This window comes from Hoplias malabaricus, chromosome 8, assembly GCF_029633855.1.
Source record: "Hoplias malabaricus isolate fHopMal1 chromosome 8, fHopMal1.hap1, whole genome shotgun sequence".
Classification (NCBI taxonomy): domain Eukaryota; kingdom Metazoa; phylum Chordata; class Actinopteri; order Characiformes; family Erythrinidae; genus Hoplias; species Hoplias malabaricus.
In genome coordinates this window covers 3,964,728-3,991,312 of record NC_089807.1, presented here as the reverse complement: position 1 = coordinate 3,991,312, position 26,585 = coordinate 3,964,728, and the positions used below count along the sequence as shown (strand labels likewise).

Sequence of the window (26,585 nt, the reverse complement as noted above, 5' to 3'; positions counted from 1 at the left end):
AGAGAGAGAGAGAGACAGAGAAAGAGATAGACAGAGACAGAGAGAGAGATTGAGAGAGAGAGAGAGAAAGAGAGATAGAGATTGAGAAAGAGAGAGAGAATAGAGATTGAGACAGAGAGAGAGATAGAGATTGAGACAGAGAGAGAGATAGAGATTGAGACAGAGAGAGAGATAGAGATTGAGACAGAGAGAGAGATAGAGATTGAGACAGAGAGAGAGATAGAGATTGAGAAAGAGAGAGAGATAGAGGAGAGAGACAGAGAGAGAGTGAGATGGCAACCACACATGATGCACATCATGTGCAGTATCTGGAGCGTCAGTAAAATGTGGAAGAAAGCGTCTTTGAGAAAACACATGACAACACAAGGAAGGTCACAACAACAGACTGTTTGCCAAATAAATGAGTGATATGTCTCTCAGCCAATCAGAACGGTCTACAAACATTCCTTTCTGTGAACTGAAAGAAAACAGACCTTCAGTGGGAAGTGCAGCAGCAGTAAAGTTGTCAGAATTATTAGACGAAGAGATAGGGGAAAGGTTTTAATGAGGAACGCAAAAAACGTAAAGCCTGACCAAGCAGCTATCAAGGTCATTTAATTTTACTTTATTTATACTACATACACACACAGGAGCTACATTACCACCACCACGCAGTGTAATAAGGTGTTGGTGGAGAAAGTGTGAAGAGCTGAGTGATGTTCCAATGTGACATTCTGAGTCTGGTCACGTGACCCACATATCAACATGTTGTTACGGATAACGTACACTATTTTGTGATGTTTCCCGATGGTAACGTCCTGTAAAAGCAGATAACGATTCCTGCCACACGCCCTCACTGTTGGGAAAATCTGAGGAAAAGAGAATGAGGTGTTGACCTGGCCTCCAAATTCCAGACATCTCAACCCAACTGAGGATATGTGGGATGTGCTGGAACACCAAGCCCAGTCCACAGCAACACCAACTTAAAAAGGATCTGCTGCTAACAGCTTGGTGCCAGAGACCACAGGGGCCTTCAGATATTCAGCTCACCAGTGTATGTGTGTACACTAAAAAAGCTGCATTAACATACAGTATCTGTGGTTTGAATTTGGCCGTTGTGCCACAATTCCTTGTGGATTAGGGGTGTGACGAGTTTAATGAGGCACAATGAGACTTTTAAACCACCCCAAACCCAAACACACTAAATATAGGCTCAACTAAACTAATCTAATCTCTCTCTCACACACACAAAAAAAAGACCAAGAGAGAGAGAGAGAGAGAGAGAGAGAGAGAGAGAGAGGGAGGGAGGGAGAGAGAGAAAGAGAGAGAGAGAGAGAGAGAGAGAGAGGGGGAGAGAGTGGGAGAGAGAGAGGGGGAGAGAGAGAGAGAGAGAGAGAGAGAGAGGGAGGGAGAGAAAGAGGGAGGGAGAAAGAGAAAGAGGGAGAGAGAGAGAGAGAGAGAGGGAGGGAGAGAGAGAGAGAGAGAGAGAGAGAGGAGGGAGGGGAGAGAGAGAAAGAGAGAGAGAGAGAGAGAGAAAGAGGGAGGGAGAGAGAGGGAGAGAGGGAGAGAGAGAGAGAAAGAGAGAGAGAGAGAGAGAGAGAGAGAGTGGGAGAGGGAGAGAGAGAGAGAGAGAGAGGGAGGGAGAGGGATAGAGAGAGAGAGAGAGGGAGGGAGAGGGATAGAGAAAGAGAAAGAGGGAGAGAGAGAGAGAGAATGAATATGGTAAAATAATGAGAGAGCAATTAATGGAGAGGAAGTATCAGGGGGAAAATGACCTACAAAATGATATCAGTGTGAGTGTGAGTGTCCTTAAAGACATTCAGCTGCCAAAAGGAGGACTGAGTGACCGGGGTGTTTTCCTGTCATTTGTCATCAGTCTGAGAAGATTAGCGCTGGCCCCAGAAAAGTGCTGCATCATCACATTACACGCCATGAGTAGAGTGGTGTTTAAAAGAAAAAAAGAGCAGAGCGACAGAAGAAGAGCTTCTTTCACCTCCCACCGTCACGGCCATCTGTGCTGAGGCTGATAGCCTACACACACACACACACACACACACCACTTAATCATTTCATCCACAGAACTACACAGTGGACAGAGCTCGATGCATCAGCTTTTTCAATTTCAGAAAAGCTTTAAAACGTCACAGATATTTCTTATTTTTTAGGGCTTTCCCTTTCCCTGCGATTTCAGCCTCTCCCTAAACCTCCTCTCACAGCTTTTAAAGCACTAGTTTGGTGGAAAAAAGAAAACCATATCTAGACCACATTTAATCAACCAACGTTTATCGCTTTGCACGAGAGCCAAATGTATGAGAGCTGAAAATACTAATAAGGTCTAGGTGTTGGCCCCGTCATCAGGGGATCTTCGGTTCTTTCCACAGTGATGCCTCAGCCGTTCAAGGCTAGGAGTTCCAAGACGGCACAACTGCCTTTGTTCTCTCTGTGAGTAGGATGGCTTTCCTTCTTCCATCAATACAAGCACAATGCAAACCAGAGTAAGAGTCTGTTAGCTGCAATAAAAAATCTGGACATTTAGCAGCAGTTCAAGAGGAAGCACACTGTCACTGTCCAAGAGAAAAAAATACATCTATAATTAGTAACTTTCTGGGAGAAGGAAAATCTTCTCAATTTTCAGTTGAACGTTAAAATTATAGTAATTTTGAAGCATTCCTATTGGTCCATTCATCATGAATTTTTTTACACAATGTGAAGGACAGCTGCTGTGTTAAAAAATGGGGGCATGTTTATCTGGAGAGTGACAATGGGCTCCCTCATCTCCCCTTCCTGGTGTCATGCTGTATGGACCAGGCCATAAAAATGTGAAGAAATTGAAAATGAAATAAACAAAAAATGAAATATAAATAAGTGAAAACCAAAGTGAAATACATTCATTCATTATCTGTAAGCGCTTATCCAGATCAGGGTCGTGGTGGGTCCAGAGCCTACGCGGAATCATTGGGCGCAAGGCGGGAATACACCCTGGAGGGGGCGCCAGTCCTTCACAGGGCAACACACACACTCACACATTCACACCTACGGACACTTTTGAGTCGCCAATCCACCTACCAGCGTGTGTTTTTGGACTGTGGGAGGAAACCGGAGCACCCGGAGGAAACCCACACAGACACAGGGAGAACACACCACACTCCTCACAGACAGTCACCCGGAGGAAACCCACGCAGACACAGGGAGAACACACCACACTCCTCACAGTCAGTCACCCAGAGGAAACCCACGCAGACACAGGGAGAACACACCACACTCCTCACAGACAGTCACCCGGAGGAAACCCACGCAGACACAGGGAGAACACACCAACTCCTCACAGACAGTCACCCGGAGGAAACCCACGCAGACACAGGGAGAACACACCACACTCCTCACAGACAGTCACCCGGAGGAAACCCACACAGACACAGAGAGAACACACCACACTCCTCACAGTCACCCGGAGGAAACCCATGCAGACACAGGGAGAACACACCAACTCCTCACAGACAGTCACCCGGAGGAAACCCACACAGACACAGGGAGAACACACCACACTCCTCACAGGCAGTCACCCGGAGCGGGAATTGAACCCACAACCTCCAGGCCCCTGGAGCTGTGTGACTGTGACACTACCTGCTGCGCCACCGTGCCGCCCCCAAAGTGAAACTAAGAATAAAATTCTATAATACACATGTTTAAACTTCAACAGAATTGCAAACACATCTGACTGTACACAGAGGCCAAGAATGTTTGCAGTTTATGTGTTTGTCTCTTATCCAAGGCTTTAATAATGATTAACTCTTAGCTCGTCTGCTTATGAAACTCTGCTGCAGAAAATTCAAGTCTATCGTTTCTGCTCTCACTGCTGTGGTTCTTCAGAGTGCATCTTTTCTCCTGCAGTCTCCTGTGAAAGCTGAAGCATGATACTTTCACCTCTAAACCCTCCGCAGACCGTCTGCGATTTCTTTAGGTGTTATTCTGGTCCCCCCCCCCCCCTCCTTCACAGCTCTAATGATTTTTCTGCTGTTACAAGCATGAATTTCTCTGAATGACCTGGTCACTGAAAGCTGTTTACCCCTCCAGTATTTCTTTTTCATGATTTCACAAGGCCAGGGTGCCCTTCAGTGATTCCTGTTGATGTTTGCCTTAATCACAGCTTCAAACTGACGTGATTTTCCATCGCAGTCGATTCTCAGTTTTTATTATGGGTTATGTTTATGTTTCTCTCTCTCTCTCAAAAACCCCAGACTCAACAGACAAACTCCTACACACATAGCCCTTTTATACCCATGCAGACACATCCATCACCCATTTGTCCTAATATTTACGTTCAATTAAAACTGAGAGACTGTTTGTGATTTTAACGACTAAAGCCTTCACCAAAAATAAAAGTTGACACACTTTAATATCAGATATTCATCTTTGGTTTGGAAGTAAAATGATCCTTAATAAGAGGAACATGGAATAAGCAGATGTCTACGAATCATTAGAGATACAGTGTGTGTGTTTATATAAACTTTAGCTACGCACAATAGTACACTAGAATAAAACTATTTCCTGGTTTAAACCATTGATGGAGTATTCCTATTAAATGGCCCTCCCTCTCCCCCCCCCATGTTTACCTCTTGCCAAAGCTGTTGGTGGCTGTGCTGATGTCCAGTGAGTGGTCAGGGACTTTGCGAGGCCGAGTGGATGGCCTCTTGGTTCCTTTAAGTGAAGACTCTTGGGGCTCCCGGACAGGGCTCTTCACAGAAGATTTGTTCAGGTCCTTCAGGACGTCGTAGTTGATTTTAGAGGAGATTTTCTTCTGTTCCAGCATCTTCTCGATCGCCTCGTCTGCTGTGCTTGCGTTGATTGGCAGACGCCTCTGTGCTGGTTTCCGTGGCTACCACAAAGAAACAAGCATCCAAACAGAATATAAAATCAGGATTAACCAAAAACAACAGGTCAGACCAAACATAACCGCAGGGCCGACCTGAATGTTTATTCATTTTTTAAATTAATATTAAAACACTTTTTGGTGGTAATAATCAGGAATATTCAAATACTTTCTTTCTGTATTTATTTGTCTTTGTACAAGGTAAGAGTTCACCTCCATAGATCGTACAAAAGTAACTTATCATTTTGCTGGTCGATCATTCTTCTCACCAAAAGGCCACCAAAGAATTCCTTAAATTTATTAATCATCTGTACATCTTAAGACTTTTAAGTAAGAGCCATGATTGACTACATGATTAAACAATGAAGAAAGATTAACTTACCCTCTTTTCCTTATAGATGCCAAGCTCCTTCTCCTTTGCTATTTTTTCTTCTTTTTCTGCAAATTATAGAAAAACATTGCTGTTCACCTTTCAAGATTTCTTTCATTCAGTTCATTATTTAAGCATCACACAGACCACAATAAATGTACCACTATAAAACTATTTATGTCTGCGTGGGTTTCCTCCGGGTGACTGTCTGTGAGGAGTGTGGTGTGTTCTCCCTGTGTCTGCGTGGGTTTCCTCCGGGTGACTGTCTGTGAGGAGTGTGGTGTGTTCTCCCTGTGTCTGCGTGGGTTTCCTCCAGGTGACTGTCTGTGAGGAGTGTGGTGTGTTCTCCCTGTGTCTGCGTGGGTTTCCTCCGGGTGACTGTCTGTGAGGAGTGTGGTGTGAACTGTTCACCTTTCTGTTCTTTGAGGTAGTCTGCATTCTCCAGCATCCACAGCTCAGTTTTAACTTTTACCTCCTTCTCGTTCAGGATGTACTGCAGGACACAAGATTAACACACAGTTTTTTTTTCTTTTGACTTACGTTATATATTTTCTTGTAAAATACAAGTCTGTTTGCGTGCTCAAAATCGCTGTGATGTGTTTACGATGCCCCACTGTCTGTAAACGGGTAAAGAACCTATGTCTTGGTTCAGTACGCTAGGCTTTCTCTCTGCTCATGACAGAAAATGATTTTAAACAATGAAGAGACAGCCAAAAAACATGATCTGAGATGAGGATATTACTCTATTCCTGTTCGTATGTGGGTAATATTGACTTATTTTTGCTGGAGACGGAACGAGAGCGCGCTAACTGCATGAAAGTAATCAAAGACCAATTAAACAACTCGAGTACCAAATGAGTTTCTGTCGTAACGCAAGCAGTGAATAAAGACTGAGAAAAAAATTGAGTAAAACTTCACGCCAAGTTAGAGGTTTGTGAACTTCCTTTGCCGTAGTGCCCTCAAAGGGCAGGGCCTTTTACAGCAGTATTGTACCTCCAAAAAAACAGAGGACACGGTAATTGTAGAACAAAACGTTATATAATGGAGTCCAAGTTCATGGCTGTTCAATCTTCTTTCCCAGCCCTAGTTATTTGGCAGAGCAACACACACACTGCAGGATGGAGTGTGACTGCAGCCTTATTCAGATGCTTGTTCAGTTTGTTGTTCAACGTTCCCCGTCTAGGCCACATACCCACTACCAAGTGTTTCTTTTGAGTCCCTAATGCAAATGTAAACACCGAATCAATTCGCAGCTTTAAATGAATATGTTACTTATAAGTTAAACACATTCTTCAGGTTTGACACTTTTGCTGCAAGAATATGATGCCAGCCACAAAAACAGTAGTTGGCTATGGTTCTGGAACATCCAAAGGTACTGGATTGTACTCTATCACTCCATGGATCATGATTCCACTCCTCCACAGCACAACGGCACCGGGCACGGTGAACTTAGTATCATCTGTTACAGCAGTTCCGAATGTATCCTAATTAATTTAATTCTTTCTACTCAGATTAAACAAGCTGTGTGTGTGTGTGTGTGTGTGTACAACTGAACATCTGTGTTTACAATGGGTGCACCAAAAAGTATTCACTCATCTGAAAAGGTCTCTACAGACTTTGGGAAGTGAAACAGCAAAAAAGCTCAGTATTTAATATGTTTGCTAAATTTTAAAGGGCACTACTGTTGCTATGAAATACAACATGCTTCACTATTCTGAACAGGGGTCACTCATTAAATTCCAGTTGATCGATCAGTGTATAAAGGCCCTTGAAAAGAAAGAGCAAAAGGAAGCAGCTGCTTAAATCAAGATTCACCTTTCGTTCATTGGCAGTGACAATCAGTCAGCTTTTGATGGAAATGTCAGGGTGCTCGTTTATGCTAATGACGCTAATCACTAACAAACGTGCAAATCAGGAACAATTGGGACACATCACCAAACGTAGATGAGCACAGTCTTCACTCTTCAAGAAAATCTCCATCATGAATAGAGGAAACCTCAGTACAAATGTGATTTAAAACTCACCCGATCAATTTCCTCATCATCGATCCCGTTCAAATCCAGTTCACCACTTTCTGACGTCTCGTCTGAAATTCAGAACGGAGCACAAGACTTAAGATACATTTTGACACCGAGAGAAAGTTCCAATGCTAACCATCTAGAAACTATTTACTCCATAGATAAAAGCAGCTTCATTTTTTACTCTCACTTAACTTCTGCAGTTTCACCTGAACTCACTGTTCCATCATCGCGCATTGGCATGGTAACCACCAAGCTGCCAGCCTGGCTGCGTCTCAGAAATTACAACTTTTCAAAAATGTCAAAAGGATTAGTTTGTCTTCGGCTCGGTCGTGGATGGCTTTAGCAGCTACAAAAGCAGCTCCAGCTGGTTTACAGAGATCCGATTTATTTGTGAAACTCTAAAAGCCTCAGAAAGCATTTTAGCTCCTGAATGAAAGGGTGGATCACATTGTTCCCCTTTCCCTTTTCAAACTCAAAGTAGGCCACACAATGCCACCATTTTCTAGAGACCTGGGTATCTGTTTGCACTCTCTTTGCCTGTACAAAAATGCCCTACATCCTGTGTGAAATAATTTAATGCAAATACATAAATAAACACATATTTCACATTTTTGTGTAACTAGAGAAACCCGAGTGTCACCAGGTGGTCGTTAGGTCACTTTGCCATTAATCTAAAAAAAGCCTGAATGAGCAGATAACAAGGGAAAGTTAATTACTAAAACAACACACATTCACCATCTGTGCTCAGACTCACTGTCTGTCAAACAGTCTTGGGACATGTGATAATCTGATCTGTATAGGCTCTGCGTTTCCCTATGATCACTGGTTTTATAACAGCGGGAAATGCCTTGTTTGTTATTTTTAGAGCATGTGGCTGCATTGCAGTCTGGAGTTTCTCCAGCAGGGGCACTATTAACACAAAAGTCACCTTCGAGTTTATCACTGAAGGAGAATCAGCTCTTATTTACCTTTTATTTCCCAAAAATCAATTAATATTACCAAGTATACCATCACCATCTTCTACTCCAACAAGAGTTTTATTAGCAAATAGTCTTTGAAAGTCATGTTTTTCACATTACATTTGAATGAAAGAATAAGAAACGTTTTTAATGATATGATACGGCACACTGTGTTTAAAATGATCACAGACGTGTGGGTGGAAAAATTAGGTTTTAGGGTGTCTTCAAATAACGTGCGAGCCAAAAGCGCCCTGTAGTTATTTAGGCAAAACATGCTCAGGCAAAGAAAGCCGCACTAAACTGAAGCTGACTGCTGAAGGATCAGCTCAGCACTGCTTCATAACAAAACATTTGCATGCCTTTTTTCTTACTTTGTCCAAATCAAATGGGAAAATTTTAACGTTCGCCCAAATGTTTTATTATAAGAGTATCTGAATGTGTGTGTGTGTGTGTGTGTGTGTGTGTGTGTGTATACACACAGAGGATGAAAGCTCCTACAGCCTGCATCATTAGATTCACTTAGCCACTGGCAGGCTTTCACCATTAATTAAAACATAGACAGGTGCACAGACAGACCTTGTGCAATACACAGGCACAAACACATGCGCGCACACACACACACACACATATCTGCTTCTCTTTTCTCTCTTTCCTTCCCCGTGTGGCCCTTGTCTCTTCAGATTCACACTGAAATAGGCCACAGACTATGAGCACATCAAGCTGAGACAGGACTTCACAGACCACAGGAAAAAAAGACACAGACACACACACACACACACCTCAACAAAGATGCATATTCACAACAGTGAATATGGACTTTGTGAACGAATACTACAACCATATACATATATTGGACGCTCCATTAGTGGCCTAACATTAGTAAATTACTTAGTAATGTTTTCATAGAGGTGTACACACAGACGTTCATTCACATGCACAGTCACTGACACCAGGACAGTTTTTAGAATGGTCATCTCACCTAACCGCCATGTTTTTGTACTGTCTGAGGAAACCCACGCAACACAAACACTTTGAGAACATGGAAACTCCAACCAGACAGGATTTGATCCAAAGATCTTTAAGGTACACCAATGCAACTTGGGGGGACAAATACGTATCTGCAAACACATCTTTGTCCTGAGAGTCTTCGTATCAGACATCATAGACAGGTCTACTGCGGACTGGGTGTGATGATTTACACATTCATTTAATGCTAACTGGTGTAAATAAGCTCCCGTTACACGTTAGCAACATTAGCTTCATAGCGGTGTTTTCGCTTGAACTCCTGCTGGAATGCTCCGAGAGGTTCTGAAATGAGCAGAACTCAGGCTAGTGGTGATATATTTAACACAAAAACACTGCAGGACCCCCGGCGTTGCATCAAACATGTCCTCTCAGCGAATTCCCAGCCATGACGGCAAAAACACAGGGTACTGACGCGTGTGTGCACACTGATTATCTGCAGGGTTTGAAGGCCACTGTTGCCTGCCAAGGTTACTGCAGCACAACTTGTAAGCTATAGGAGGTGCCTGCAGGGTTTCTCCTGCTTTTCCACCCCTTTCCCCTCCATCGCTCCCTTTTCTCTTGACTTCTTCCTATCCCTTAGTCCTACTCTCTCTTCTTTAAACACCCACAACAACCCCCCCCTCCCCTCTTTATAAAAGCCTGGGGTATTCTGGCAACGCTTCAGAGCTTCTCCATGCTCTGCTGCAAAACCCAGAACCACTCCCCACTTCTCCTATCTGTCTGCATCTCTCCCTCTAACCACACACACACACACACATTTGTTTTTATACAGAGTCAGGACGTGTGGTCATCCATTGTCCTAAACAGATTACACACTACATGATGGAAAACCTGCACTTCCTGCATTTTGTTTCTGAAATAACAGGCATCAAGTCTTTGCTACAGTAAAGATATTTCCATAACTTTGCTGTGAAGGTTTGATGGCATGAGAATATTAACGAGGTCAGGTACAGATGCTGAATGGTTCATTTTGGGACCCAAACCTGCCCAGAGGTATTGTATGAACCATGAACAGGGTACAGACTTGCAGTGCTTCTGAATGAAGACAACAGTAGTCCTCCAGAATTGTGTAGGTCGCCTTTCAGAACTGTGTGAGAATTCCACAAAGAACTGACCGACTCTAATGCTTCAATAGATAAATAATAATAAAAACCCTGTAACATTAAAGTGCAGATATATGTAAGTGGCTCTGTGTAAGACAAAAACGTTTAAGCCAGTTTTCCCCTAGATTTTGAAACATAAACACACACAAACACAGAGATGTAGAGAGGAGGAAGCCCACCACACACACACACACAAAAGAGCCCAGAGGACAGCAGAACTGACCACTTTAACTCTCCACCCTCCCTTCCCCAACAGACACACCACAACGACTAAACAAACCATCCTAAACACTGTCTGCCCAAACAGCAAAACTCTCCTGAGAGAGGAAATGTGTGTCTAAGCCTTCTGTGTACGTGTGTGTGTGTGTGTGTGTGTGTGATTAAGGTTAACACATTCAGTGGAGATGTAAATGCATGAATATGATGCAGTAAAGCGTACCCCCTTTAAATCCCAGGTTTATTGCATCCTAAGAATCATTTTTTCAGCATTAACAGGGAAAACCATGCAAAATGGCTTACTCTTAATGTCCCCAGGAGCAGAGAGATTTAAATTAAACATTCAGCAAATTCAGGAAATACACAGAAATATGGCTTTAAAACTGCTGACCAAATCTGAAAAGAGGTAAGACCTCCAACTGGAACAGAGCCCATGACGGAGAAAAGCTCACCTCTTCAACTCTACACACACACAAACACACACACACGTTTTGAGATTGCTGTGGGTTTTATTGTGAGGTTTCACTATGGGATGCAAAAACATTGATGCACTATGTACGGCATCTTAGAAGGGATCCATAAAACATCATCTGTGATAGCTTGGCCGAAGTGGGGTGTGTGTGGGGGGGGGTGATGTGATCAATCGGCAGCAGAGCATGGGGATTAGTTACTGAAGTATCAAAAAAGATACAGAAGAGGATTAAAAAAAAAAGATGAAAAGAAACTAAAGCCACAGCTCAAGAGACATTAGCAGGTGCTACTTGGATAAATCAGAGAGAGGAGAGGTGGTAACCACGATAATCTCAGCCCACCTGGACCTTCCTCACTCCTCTACCACAAAGAGAAAAGGGGAGGGGAAGGAGAAAGAAGAAAGAAGCTGAAGTTAGAAATTAGAGAGAACAGAAGAACCGCTACAGAGAGGCACTGAACACACACCTGACAAACACCTTTCATTCTCACTACAAACACATCGCCAACCCCACACACACCCCCGTGCCTCACACACACCCGCTCCAGTTTAATTACGGATACTATACCACAAAGAAAAGAGAAAATAGCAGAGAGGGAGTAACAAATAACAAATAAATTCTGGTTTTATTAACTTTTATTAACATCTACATGAAGTAACACCTCTGGAGACACGAGGTTTTGGTCCAATATCAAGTGTATTACAACGTTTCTGTCAGAAGGTCTTGGTTTTTTCTATAATTTGTATAATTGTTCCTATCATTTGGAGATGGTGAGTTTGATCCTCAGTGATTCTACAGCCACCCAACGGTCCAAGAGATAACTGTCCTCTGGCTGTAATTGTCCTATCTAGCATCTATAAAGCCAACATGACAGAACTGGGCAGTTAGCGTTCTCCTGTTCTCCTTCCTCCAAAACTTCTCTCTTTTACACTTTCACAAAGACAGTAAAGAAAAACACTGCCAGGAGTTAGAGAGAGAGAGAGAGAGAGAGAGCAAGAGAAACAGAGAGAGCAAGAGAGAGAGAGAGAGCAAGAGCGAGAGAGAGTAAGAGCGAGAGAGAGAAAGAGCAGGAGAAACAGAGAGAGCAAGAGATAGAAAAAGTGAGAGAGAGAGAAAGAGAAAGAGCGAGAAAGATAAAGCAAGAGTAAGAGAGAGAGCGAGAAAGAAAGAGCAAGAGAGAGAGAGAGAGAAAGAGAGAGCAAGAGTAAGAGAGAGAGAGAGAGAGAGAGAGAGAAAGAGAGAGGAGAGAGAGAGAGAGAAAGACAGACAGAGACAGAGCGCAAGAGTGAGAGAAAGAGAGCGCAAGAGAGAGAGAGAGAAGAGTGAGAGAAAGAGCAAGAGAAAGAGAGAGCAAGAGATAGAAAGTGAGAAAGAGAGAGCAAGAGATAGAAAAAGTGAGAGAGAGAGAAAGAGCGAGAGAGAGAGAGTAAGAGCGAGAGAGAGAAAGAGCGAGAAAGAAAAAGCAAGAGTAAGAGAGAGAGCGAGAAAGAAAGAGCAAGAGAGAGAGAGAGAGAGAAAGAGAGAGCAAGAGTAAGAGAGAGAGAGCAAGAGCAAAAGAGAGAAAGAGAGAAACTCTTAGGTGTGAAGAAGAGCAGACGGGATTATTAAAATGTGACCGGTTCTGACCCCTGCGACCTCCCAGAGGAAACCCTCGCTAGACCCACCCACATACACACGCAAAAACACACACACACACCTGCTACTGCTGCCTACACTGCCCTAGGCAGAGAGTCCAGAGAGATTGAGAACCATGTATTTTCACAATGTGCTGCTTATCTCCAGCTTCTAGCCTAAAGGAGGAGGAGTGTTCTAGTATTAAAACACACACACACACACACACAATAAGGTAAAGGGAGAGTGGCAGAAATGGGTCATTAAAGCATGACAAAGAGGGAATGAGTGTTGAAGTCAGTACTGAAAGCCCAACTCTCTGTCACTGGCTCTAGTCTAAAGCAAAAGTCCAGACAAACATTTATTTAAACAATTTCAATGGTGTGTGTCCCAAACGTGGTCAAACAGACAAAAGAAGTGTGTTTCTTTAGTTCACATCACAAGGCTAATGTAACTAACATGTATTTAAAAGTTACATCACATTGCCTTTTCATCAGCAACAACAGATTATTATTCACATAACACACACATTAATGTAAATATAACAGTGGTACTGAATGGAGCTCTACCTCTCCAGTAAAACAGATGGCATTGAGCATTGTGACCTTAGGCTCATGTGCAACTGCTCCAGAGATTACCATCCTATTAGTTATTGTTTTAATATGGAGCTTATACAAAACATGTATTCTCACTCACACTCACACTTTGTAAACAAATGCAGAGGTAACATTATCAGAAACACACACAGTCTAAAACACAGCTCATCTGGGCTTTAAAAAAGAAAAACAAAAAACACACATCTGCTCAGAGACCTGACCAAAACACACACAATTACTGTGATTCTCTAGACCTCACTCCCTTTCTCTCTCCCTCCCTCCACCTCCTCTGCTTTCGGACAGATGGACAGACTTTTATTAGGGTCATTGTCCCTCCCTGATCTCTACAGCCACCAATTACTTACACACACACACACACATACGTACGTACATGGACCATGACAACAGAAGCCCTGAAACACACACAAAACACAAAAAAAAATTTATGGCATCCATATGAGCAACAGAATGCAAAGAAAAAAAAAAAAAAAAAAGAGAGAGAGAGAGAGAGAGAGAGAGATGCCATCATTCTCTTCTTCTGCTCTCTCTGTGTGTGATCACTGAAGGGGGCGAGTGACCATCTGCACACACACACACACACACACACACACACAGTCCTTTAACATTCCAACTGAGCAGCTGTTTGACTTTAAATAGATTGAGGAGAATAAGAAATAAAAACAAAGAGACAAAGACAAAGACAAAAGTGCAGTCACGCTGGGATGAAGGGTGCGTGGGCGGGAGGGGGGTGATTATGTAATAACAGCAAAACAGCTAAATTAATGCAGCAATAAAAGAAACAATTAACTTTAAGCATTAGACATCAGTCATTGCCAGTGATTACAGTCGTTTTAATCATTTTTGAATCTTTCCCATTCATTTAAACAAATTAAGAAACTGGGTGGAAATTCAGATTGTAATCTTTCAATCCTCGCCTTATTTTTCACTGTAAGTAAAAGAGGAAATGTCTTAACTTGAACATAACTGAATTATTATAATAATATTGCAGTTTTATGTGAAGCAAATTCATCTTTACACGTTTTTGTTTGCTTCTGTAATAAAAAAAACAGTAAAAATTGTGTTAAAAGCAGCAAATATATTGTATTTTTAGTAGGAGTTCATTATTTTCACTTGGAAAAATCAACAAAACAGTGTTACATATTAAACAACTACGTTTCAACTCTCAAACCTCTGAAACCCTTTTTCAGGGCCGCATTTTAAAGGCTCACAAATGATAAACGATTCCCCTCTGAACAGAAAATGAAAGTGTCCTAAAATATAATGAGCTCCACCTGTGGCACATGGCCAGCTCTGGAGGGGTCAAAGTCGCCTGACACTTTTACTGTTTGAGACAGTCCAGACGCCTTGAGAGCAGAAATATAACATGTACAACTGTTTTAATGGTGCCGAACCTTAAAATACCACAGAGGATCCTCCTAGAGCCCCACCAATGCACTATGCCCTGTGATCTCCTCCCTTTGACTAGTCAGTCCAGGCCATTTCCATCCTGAACCGTCCAGTTTTCTCATAGTTCTTTACTTCGCTACCAACTAGGGCCTGACAAAGGTACACTATAAACTATGTTCATTCCTTTGGGATTAGTGGAAGTAGTTTTTGTTATCTGAGACATACTATCCGACATCAGCATTTAAATAATGTGCTTACTGCTGCCGTCAAATCCTCACAGGAATGCTCCAGTATCTAACGTAAAACCTTCCCAGAAACTCAGGAGCTGTTACTGGAGCAAAGGGGGGTGGGGGTGGGGGGCAGGCAAAGTACCTGTTAATGTTTTTATTCATTCATTCATTTATTATCTGTAACCCTTATCCAGTTCAGGGTCGCGGTGGGTCCAGAGCCTACCTGGAATCATTGGGCGCAAGGCAGGAACACACCCTGGAGGGGGCGCCAGTCCTTCACAGGGCAACACAGACACACACACACATTCACTCACACACTCACACCTACAGACACTTTTGAGTCGCCAATCCACCTACCTATAAACTCCTCACAGTCACCCGGAGGAAACACACACAGACACAGGGAGAACACACCACACTCCTCACAGACAGTCACCCGGAGGAAACCCACGCAGACACAGAGAGAATTACACCACACTCCTCACAGACAGTCTCCCGGAGGAAACCCACGCAGACACAGAGAGAATTACACCACACTCCTCACAGACAGTCACCCGGAGGACACCCACACAGACACAGGGAGAACACACCACACTCCTCACAGACAGTCACCCGGTGGAAACCCACGCAGACACAGAGAGAATTACACCACACTCCTCACAGACAGTCTCCCGGAGGAAACCCACGCAGACACAGAGAGAATTACACCACACTCCTCACAGACAGTCACCCGGAGGAAACCCACGCAGACACCGAGAGAACACACCACACTCCTCACAGACAGTCACCCGGTGGAAACCCACACAGACACAGGGAGAACACACCACACTCCTCAAAGACAGTCACCCGGAGGAAACCCACGCAGACACCGAGAGAACACACCACACTCCTCACAGACAGTCACCCGGAGGAAACCCACGCAGACACAGGGAGAACACACCACACTTTTCACAGACAGTCACCTGGAGGAAACCCACGCAGACACAGAGAGAACACACCACACTCCTCACAGACAGTCACCCGGAGGAAACCCACGCAGACACAGAGAGAACACACCACACTCCTCACAGACAGTCACCCGGTGGAAACCCACGCAGACACAGAGAGAACACACCACACTCCTCACAGACAGTCACCCGGTGGAAACCCACACAGACACAGGGAGAACACAGCACACTCCTCACAGACAGTCACCCGGAGGAAACCCACGCAGACACAGAGAGAACACACCACACTCCTCACAGACAGTCACCCGGAGGAAACCCACGCAGACACAGGGAGAACACACCACACTCCTCACAGACAGTCACCCGGAGGAAACCCACGCAGACACAGGGAGAACACACCACACTCCTCACAGACAGTCACCCGGAGGAAACCCACGCAGACACAGAGAGAACACACCACACTCCTCACAGACAGTCACCCGGAGGAAACCCACGCAGACACAGGGAGAACACACCACACTCCTCACAGACAGTCACCCGGAGGAAACCCACGCAGACACAGAGAGAACACACCACACTCCTCACAGACAGTCACCCGGAGCGGGAATCAAACCCACAACCTACAGGTCCCTGGAGCTGAGTGACTGCGACACCTACCTGCTGCGCCACCCTGCCGCCCTTAATGTCTTCAATGTTTTGATAATAAGAAAAGTTAAATGAGTGAAAATTAATTTGACTCATTGGTTAACGCAGCGTTCCCCAAAGTGTGGGGTGTAGGTATTACAGGTGGGGCGCAAAGAATCGGAAAAAATTAGCATTTTTATGCCTGTCTTTATTAATGCTTTTCTGCTTTGTCAATAAAGCTTACCCAATAAAAAGCACCCACTCACGATGGATTCATTAAAAGCCCTTAAACACACTAAAAGAACTTTAGAAAGAAGACCAGAAAAATGTAGCTTGCCTAGAAACACATTTAAAATATTTGGCAGCACCTGTTCAAATATAAAGCTGCTCCAATCATCAGCTTCACTGGCCTCCGCTTCACCGTCAGAGACTGGTTTATAAAGATAGTGTTCACCAGCTCTGGGCTTGAGGTCAGTAACGAGAGCACAACAGATAACAATGGCGGCTAATTACAGCTATAAAAGCGGCTTGTATGTAACTGTTAGGGAAACGGGAGGGTCTGAGAGTTACTGAACGTTAATATGAGCTGTGTTCAGGTTGTGAGAAAGCGCTCTAAACATGCAGCAAGTTAACGTTAGTCTCCAGCCATGTCCCAAACTGCACACTAGTATATGAAGTTCTATAGTGTGTGGTTTGGGACACAGCCTCACTCTCTAAAGTTAATGTTGCTCAAATGGGGTGGGCTATGACTCAGCAAATATGCCCCCTAACCCCTACCTCAAACACACACACACGACTACTGACGTGCAGACTGACCAATTAAATGTTTACAGAGAAGGTTATCGACCAATAACGGTAGCTCTACAGTCAGACCGTCCAATCAGAAGATTTTAGGATACTTCACCACGCCCCCTTCTCACTCAAGCGAACCAATCGGAGTAGGGGAGGGCGGAGTAGTTTGTGAACGAAACGCTTCTCGAAAATTCTATGTAAGTTCTAGAAAAACAAAACGTTTGTGAAATTCCACCCTGACATTTTATAAGTCTAAACAAAGAGGACATGTCCGGGTAAAAGAGGACGTCTGGTCACCCTAGATAATGTTGTATCTGGTGTTTATGTTAAGCTACTGATTTAGAAATAGAAGTTGAATTGTAAGCTTGCTTGTTTATATTATTACCATTTTTTGGGGGGGTGATATGGTACAGTTGGGGTGTGGAAATTCCCCTTCTTCAGAGAACCACTGGGTTAACGGATGAAAGTAAATAATCCAAAATCAAAGATGAATTGAGGACATCATTTTAAGGCTTTTAAGTGTCTTAAGTTGATTTGAGCTTCACAACAGTGTTAGTTTTAAATTGATTTTGTAGATATTTCTGACAATTCACTCTGTTTATTTACAACCGTCAGTAAAGCACTGTACAACTCAAACCACTGGACATCACTTTTAACCGTTCAAAATTATACCCGGCCATTTATATATTTTACATGGCATTTTGGGTTCCCGAAAAGTGGAGAGTAGCTCTGTTGTCAAACTCTGAACATTGATGAAGGACTAGAGGACAGATAACACAAACTGTGCATTAACAAATGAGCTACAGTCTGTAACTGCACCCCAGCAACAGTAAAAATAAACATTTTTCCCACTAATTAAATGTAAATAAAATGTTAAAATCACCAAACGCTGTGGTCAGCCAAAACGGAGGTGACAAGTTTTAATCAAAGCTACTCAAGTTACAAAAACACGAATCCCTCCTCGGACACAAACATCTGCCCATTTCCAAGGAGGACTTCCAGCCGGCTCTGACTGATTGATGGATGATCATTGCTTTTGTAATCAGGTCTCTACAAGAGCCTGAAAGACAGAAGGTCCCACCCACAAGACCAAGCTTTTAACAAGAGTAATGGGGTTTCTTTAGCTCACCACAGCCCATTCTAAACACACACACGCACACACACTGGCACAGTGGGAGGATGAAAGAGAAGGCTCTAATGACAAGGTGCAGGGTCCACTTACTGCTTCAAAGAACACAGGGGCACGCCTGCCTAGAACAAGACCACAATCTGAACAGCCAATCAAAAACCTAACAGCTTGTGCGCTCGGCCAATCAGCAGCTGGACAATCTCCCGAGCCCTGCCTATGTAGTAGTGAGGGGCATTCATCTGTAGCTCCTGCCAGCCCAAAGCACAATCTGTCAACATCACACATGGGCTTAAAAAAATCCCACACAAAAAGGCTGGATTAATGTGTTTTAAAGTTTAAATATAGATGCAATTTGTCTTAAAGGCTAAGCACCAGCGATATGAAAGTGTCAAACAAATAAATACAGTGGAATTTGAGTTCCTAACGTGTGTTTATTGATAGTCAGAAAACATGTTATTTCTTACTAATTCAAGGAATTAGGTTTAAAAGACCGTTGGAAACTCTAATAGGCGTCTTGCCTGTGACGTAGATGGTGGACAACAACTCTAGAAGTTGCACTTAATTTAATGCAAAATGACGAAAAGGTGTGTTGTTTGTGGCTGCAATCATTCAATGTACAGTGGGACATCTGTGAACAAATGGCCCAAAGATCCCAAAATATCCAGAAAATGGACTAAATTTGTCCACTTTAAACGGGCACTTTGGAAAGGACCATCCGCTCACTCCGTTATCTGTAGCTCATTTCACTGGCGCTTTTCCAACAATATGGGCATGTAAGGACACCAACGAAAGGTGTTCAAGAGCCTCTGTAACATGGAGGTAAACAGGGTAAGGACACTCACTTCGCCTGTTTTAGTTGGTGTTAGTTAACGTTAGCTTGACTCGCTAAACTCGGTGTCTCAGATTATACTCGGCTACGTAGCTGCATTATGGAGGTTTATAGTGTCGGATGAATTCGAGTTCGACTTCGATCACATTTACGAGAATAAAGGTACCTCTACATTTGAGTTTAGCTTATTGCTAGGCTATTGTCATGAATAATGTTGGTTATTTAGCTAGATACTGTCATAACAGTCAGTCATAACGGTGTTTTACCGCGGCGTTGTCCACCAGTGACGTCGCGGTTGCATTCAAGAATTTCCGTAGCGAGCTCAGGTTTTTCCGTCAATTTAATAAAATTGTCAGTTTTAAAGCAAATTAAGCTGCTATTTTCATTTTAATTCATACTTATATCTGTCAGTAGCTACAATAATGTGAAATATTCATGGAGGTCCATTAAGTGGTGCTTAGCCTTTAAGAACAGTTAGCGAATTTTACTACATGGCCACAAGTTCGTGGACACCTCATCCAATGTTTCTGCTAAAAAAAGTACAGTTGGTGAGGTCAACTACTGAAGTTGCAACATTACCCAAAAGTATTGTGTTGGAGTGCCATGACTCATCACAACAGGTCCGCAACCCATTGCAGGGGGATATTTATTCTACTCTAGCTGACACATGGCACTGTAAATATCCCAGTTCACTTCATACCTTTCCATGGACAAAGCAGTGCTGTAGAAATTAACATCGGTGGGTGCACCATCATAGATGAATCCACTCATTACAGTGGATGTCTAGATGTTTTGGACATATTTAGACAGCTAAAAAAATCCATAAGCTCTCACTTTAGCAGGTCACTCACCGTTCTCGTTCTCCTTCTCCTCCCCCTCACACTTGCGGATGGACTCCGAGAGCCCAAGGCTGGCAGCAGTGGGCAGTGGTCCAAGCAAGGCCTCCAGAGGTGGACGCTTGAGTAGAGTGCCCCGATCTTCCTCTTGCACTTCCTCTTCCTCACTAGCTGCCTGTCCACCATCGCAGAAGCTTTCATTAATGTGAGACGCTGCCGCTCGCAGCTCTTCATCTTCACCCTCCTCATCCATATCGATGCAGATGGATGACGACATTGAGAGAGAGTCATCTGGGGTTGGAGAGAAAGAGGTATATAGAAATCAGGAGATTAAACGATACAAATGACTAACCTTCTGTTATTGCTTCGGCCTGTTGAGGGTCAGAATGGGCCCAGGGCCTTCCTAGAATCACTGGGCACAAGGCAGTAACGCACATGAAACACAGGATGCCAATACACCACAAGGCATCACACACTCATCCATCACTCACACATGCTGATATGTTTGCTTAGACAACCGATCGACCAACATGGGTTTCTGGATGATGGGAGGAAACCGGAGCAACACACTCCTTGCAAAGTGTGAACCCAGGGAAGGAATTGAACCCATGACCCCAGGACCCTGGAGCTGTGAGACAGCACCAGTTTTCAAAAGGTTTTCTCTCTTTTTCACCCCAAAATATAGTTATAGTGAAGTAGTCAGTGCATGTTTGGTGTCGGAATGCAATTCTGTGCTTTAGTTGCACATAGGAATATAATGCATTAATAAAACTAATATATCATCAGTGTCCAATTAAAACAAATATCTCCAAAAACAGTGAATTTACAGGAGAAGGAAAAAACCTTCTTAATTGTCAATGTAAGTGAATGTAAAAAGATTTAATTTCAAGTCATTTTGAAGCATTTCTATTGGTCCATTCATCACAAACCTTTCACACAATGTGAAGGACAGCTGCTGTGTGCAAATGATGCAGTAAATTAAAAATCGACTAAAGATACATACGTTTTTAATTGGACATCAATTATATATAATGTAAAATTATTCATTCATTCATTCATTATCAGTAAGCGCTTATCTAGTTCAGGTGGGTCCAGAGCCTACCTGGACTCATTGGGCGCAAGGCGGGAATACACCCTGGGGGGGGGGCGCCAGTCCTTCACAGAGCAACACACACACACACACACACACCCCAACTCCTCATAGACAGTCACCCGGAGGAAACCCACACAGACACAGAGAGAACACACCACACTCCTCACAGACATTCACCCAGAGTAAACCCACGCAGACACAGGGAGAACACACCACACTCCTCACAGACAGTCACCCGGAGGAAACCCACGCAGACACAGGGAGAACACACCATACTCCTCACAGACAGTCACCCGGAGCGGGAATCGAACCCACAACCTCCAGGCCCCTGGAGCTGTGTGACTGCGACACCACCTGCTGCGCCATTAGTGCACTAATATAACTAATATAGTAATTAAGTTAACAACCCCAACTAATATGCAAGAGTCTTACTATCACTTTTTTAAATGTCAGAATGCATCATTTCCCCCTATTTTTAAACCTGAGATCTAATTAAGACATGTACATTCTTTTTTCAGTCTCTATCTAATCATTGGGTCTGTAATATATAAAGATTCCCTTTCTTTTTTCTTAATTACATTCAGAAAAACTATTCATGCCAAAACACTCCTGGAAATGTCAGTGTGCGTGAGAGGGACTAAACTCTTATAGGCTGAGTAGGTGGCTACTATTTATGTGACACTGCCAAAACAGTCATTTCAAAACAAGATATTTCTGTCGTTTAGATTCTGTATCCGTGAGCACGGCAAAGACTATACCGTTTCTAGGAGCGACTTGGTTTTCTTTGCTTACTATTAACTCACACAAGTATGAAAAACAATCTCCAATCAAACAGCCTTGCAGTTCTGCTAACACAAAAACAATAAACAGTTAACAATGTTTCTCTCTTCTCTCCTCAGCTCTCTCTGACACTTTATATCCATTAGTGTGTGTCTATGAGGCACAAAACCCCAACTTTAGTCTACTCCTCTCTTAACTCTATTTATACACAACCTCTGTAAATATTAAACAAATGAAGAAAATGTAGAATTTTGGGAAATCTCTGCCGCATCATTACTACAACACACAAAAGCAGCATAAAAGACAGAGCCACAAAAGGGAGGGCAATTCTGTCCTCTGCTTTCTACAGGTAGAGTGGAGGTGTTCCTGAGAGAAAACCTCACAATAACAGCCTTCATCATTAACCTTATACTAGTAATTAGAGTACTGGAAATGGGGCACTAAATCAATATCGTTGAGAAGGAAGTGAAGGCCTATCAATGCTGTGGACATGTGCACAGATACACTGGCATTTCCACCATTAAGACGAGTGACGGTTTTGTTAGAGTGAGTGATTGAGAATGTCGTTAAGACTGACAAAACGAGCAAAATGAGAAGGGCTTTTAATTAAAAGAGGAAGCCTGCTTTATTTTCTCTTTAATTCATAGCCCGGCTCATGCTTTGCTGCCAGAGGGTAGGGGGCAAATTATTACGAATAAACATGCCCACATTCACACACACAGGATTAATAAAGCCTCAGCAGGACCCTGCTGTGGAACACAGAGGAAGGAAAGGAGACCACCCTGGGTTTTTTTTTTTTTTTTTACATGTGTAACAAAGTGTTAATTGGAATCAAAAAGAAAAGTGCAAAACGAACTGCCAGACAGAAGCCTCCATAAAACACACCCACACACTCAAAACAAGCCTGTCACTGAATCAGTCAGGCTGTAAGGAGAATCTAATGTGTCTGTGAATAAACGGAGGGATTTAAAGGTGTGTGAGCATGTATGAGAGAGAGAGAGAGAGAGAGAGAGAGAGAGAGAGAGAGAGAGAGAGCAAGAGCAAGAGAGAAAGAGAAAAAAAAAAGAAAAAAGAAAAAAAGAAAAAAGAAAGAGCAAGAGAGAGAGCGAGAGAGAAAGAGGGAGAGAAAGAGAGAGAGAGACCAAGAACGAGAGAGAAAGAGGGAGAGAGACCAAGAGCGCGAGAGAGAGAGAGAGAGAAAGAGAGAGAGCGAGCGAGTGAGAAAGAGAAAAGAGAGAGAGCAAGAGCGAGAGAGAGCAAGAGAAAGAGAAAAGAGAGAGCAAGAGCAAGACAGAGAGAGAAAAAGAGAGCAACAGCAAGAGAGAGAGCAAGAGGGAGAGAAAGAGAGAGAGACCAAGACCGAGAGAGAGAGCAAGAGCGAGAGAGAGAGAAAGAGAGAGCGAGAGAAAAAGACAGGTCTATACCATTCTTTCCAAATGCTGAATATATCCCTTTGGATTTGGGCCTGCTGTTCTCCAGCTCCATTTCAATCTCATCCTGATAGCCACAGATTTCCCCTGCATTAGAGAACATTTATAAATCACAGTTTAATAAATAAATACATAAATAAATAAATGAAAGAAAAATTCGACCCCCTCCCCCACCTCTAAGACATTATCAATGCGATAGCAGAACCTCGTTTTACTAACAAGAGGTAGAACATCTAGAAGCAGAAGGAGTGAATTCTAAATTTGCAATTAAATTTATTGTAAATATACTTTCATCATTATATTGTGCTGAAGATTCCCAGACTCCCACTGATCTTAGTGTTTGGTGATAAACAAATGAGTAAAAACTGATTCTATAAACAACCTTCACTAAAGAACGTTTATGTCTGAGTGTTGGTTTCATCCAGGTCCTGAGACCAGCCCGTTGTGTGTCTGATATAGTTCCCTTGCTGTACATTGTAAATGTTCATCCACACTTTACCTTGAACCTCATCGATTTTTTTAGCCAGCTCCTCCTCAATCTGCAGAAAAGGCCACAACATTAATACAAACAGGTATCAACAAATAACATTTTAATAATACGATGCAAGCATGTTACTCATATACAATGATGATAAACGCAATGCACTGTATCTCACTTCAGTTCTCATCCTCTACCCTTAATTACAGTTTTTAACAAATGTTTAATTGCACTGACGGTCATTTGGGGAAAATTATTCTCTGTCCCAGTAAGACATCAGGCTGTAAAACCCACACACACTGCACATTCATAATGGTTTTAACAGCTCTTTACTACTGCATTTAATTACATGACCTCTGCCATTTAAACTAATCAAGGGACTTACCTTTTGGAGCCTCTGCTTCCTCAGTCCATCTTTGAAAGATGGTGGGTCACACTCCTGGTCCAAATCCACCCTCATGAACTCCTCTATGGTCAGTTCGCTGGTGGGCGTGTCCTCAAACTCACTCAACCTGCCAATCAGAGAAAAGAGGGATGGATGATGAAAAAGACATGCAGCTGGTTACATGCTTAAAGGTTTTTATTAGTGTAATATATATGTGTTAAAGCTGTGTTATTCTTTAATAGTATTTGTGTCATATTAATCAAATTGTTTTACATTTCTTTTCCAAACCACTGTTAACCAATTTCTGCAGAGACGTTAGTGGCCATCCTGAGAGTGGGATGAAAATCAACAAGCGCACAGAGAGGTCTACAGAGAAGTCAAGGTCCACGCACGTTTGAGCAGAGCAGAGTGAAAGTAGAATCAGAGCTTTCTGTACGCCATCATGTCTCCCATCACTGTATAAAACCTGTACAAGGCTTTCTATATTGTTTGATGCACTGTGAGTGAGTGAGAGCTGATTAAGGGCAGAGTTTGGAGCGGTAACTGCTTACCACCATTTTGTTTAATCAGAATAACCTAAAAATCAGTGCATTTTCAGCTTTGTTTTGACCACATTCATTACAAATCTAATTCATGCACAACACCAGCATCACACCATGGTATTAACAGAACAAAACAGATACAATGGAATGACACTACAGACACATATCTATCATTACACTTATATAGCGCCGTTCTAAATACTCAAGGATGCTTTACAATCCACACTGCTCAGAACACTCCATCCACACACACACTGGAGAGAAGCGGCAGCCAAACGCGCAGCGTACTCTCAACCAGGAACGACCGTCTACCTGGAGGACTGCATCGGGCACTATGGGTTTTACCCAGAATAGATGTTTTTGGACTGTGGGAGGAAGCCGGAGCCCCCGAAGGAAACCCACGCAGACACAGGGAGAACATGGAAACTCCACCCAGGTGGGACTTGAACCCAAGAACCCAGCGCTGGGAGGCGAATGCGCTCACCACTAAGCCACCGTGCCGCCAAATATATACATATATACATAAACATAAACATATTTACATAAATTTACATAAACATATATAAATCCTTTTGGCCCAAAGATGATTTGAACACCTGAAAGTTTTGGGTAATGACATCAGAACAAAGGGGATTAAACATGCAACCTTTGGCATTATTTCCAAGGTAGGACATAAATTAGCTTTTACCTCGGTTTTGTTGATTTGCAGAGAAAAATGGTGCAGCAGTCTGTTTAATATGTTAACTTCCTGCAGTCTGACAAAAACATGCTCATTTGTAACACTCTGAAAAGGTAAGCGCTCCCATACTTTTGATGTGTGTCCCATAGGAAAGGATCATGCGCTTGTTAGTGTCTTTCTGAGGTTTGACGTTGTGTGGCCTTTACACGGAAATCAAGGTGAATTTATAATAAAGACCAAGTAGGAAAAAACATCAGTCAACAAAGAACAAGCGCAGAAAGAGGTGAAAGTCACACAGCACAAAATGTATCAGGGTACATGAGACACTTTGGTGTGCTATGAAGTGTATTTCTACGTTACTGTATATAGTATATTATATATAGTGACGAGGAGTGTGGTGTTTTCCCTGTGTCTGCGTGGGTTTCCTCTGGGTGCTCCGGTTTCCTCCCACAGTCCAAAAACACACGTTGGTAGGTGGATTGGTGACTCAGAAGTGTCCATAGGTGTGAGTGTGTGTGTTGCCCTGTGAAGGACTGGCGCCCCCTCCAGGGTGTATTCCCGCCTTGCGCCCAATGATTCCAGGTAGGCTCTGGACCCACCACGACCCTGAACTGGATAAGCGCTTACAGATAATGAATGAATGAATATATAGTGACTGTAGCCCTTTTTAAATTAGTCATATCTGTGATGTCACAACCTGCAACCCATTTACATTCATTCATTCATTATCTGTAACCACTTATTCAACCCATTTACATACGACAGACAATTGAGTCAACAGTAGTGTAGTCTGGCCCATTTGTGCTGAAATGCAGCCAAATGTTTCTGCAGAGTCTGTACTTATTAGAGTAGAAGATACACTTTGGTAAATGTATTAAATGACTTGCTGTTCATGGCTATGAGGAAGCAAATGGATCAACACAGCCCTGCAAATGATTTGCACATCCAAAAGGAGTGGCTCCCCTGGGGATTTCATTACCAGCTTACAGGGTTATTCTACTGATCTTTCAAACACTAAAAAGCCACCCCCATTAAAACATTGTTCTATTCGGTCAAGTATTCGTACTTTGGTCTGTTTCATAGACACCACTGCACATTATTTTAACTCTGCTTATAATTTTTGTTGCTTTAGAACAAACCATTTCACACTGAACCATTCTCAATGACTATGTGGAATTCCCCT

The 26,585-nt window shown here is 43.0% G+C and overlaps 1 protein-coding gene across 2 annotated transcripts in view; it reads right to left on the bottom strand.

The window, feature by feature from the left end:
• brf1a (BRF1 RNA polymerase III transcription initiation factor subunit a) overlaps nt 1-26,585 on the bottom strand; it is a 68,839-nt gene that overhangs the window by 12,083 nt on the left and 30,171 nt on the right. For both annotated transcript variants that reach the window (XM_066678536.1, XM_066678537.1), the window contains 8 exons: nt 24,182-24,308; nt 23,818-23,857; nt 23,313-23,405; nt 20,031-20,306; nt 7,244-7,305; nt 5,631-5,712; nt 5,232-5,287; nt 4,593-4,855 (listed from right to left, as the gene is read on the bottom strand). In XM_066678536.1, coding sequence (XP_066534633.1) covers nt 4,593-4,855; nt 5,232-5,287; nt 5,631-5,712; nt 7,244-7,305; nt 20,031-20,306; nt 23,313-23,405; nt 23,818-23,857; nt 24,182-24,308 — 999 coding nt within the window. The remainder of the gene's footprint in view (nt 1-4,592; nt 4,856-5,231; nt 5,288-5,630; nt 5,713-7,243; nt 7,306-20,030; nt 20,307-23,312; nt 23,406-23,817; nt 23,858-24,181; nt 24,309-26,585) is intronic.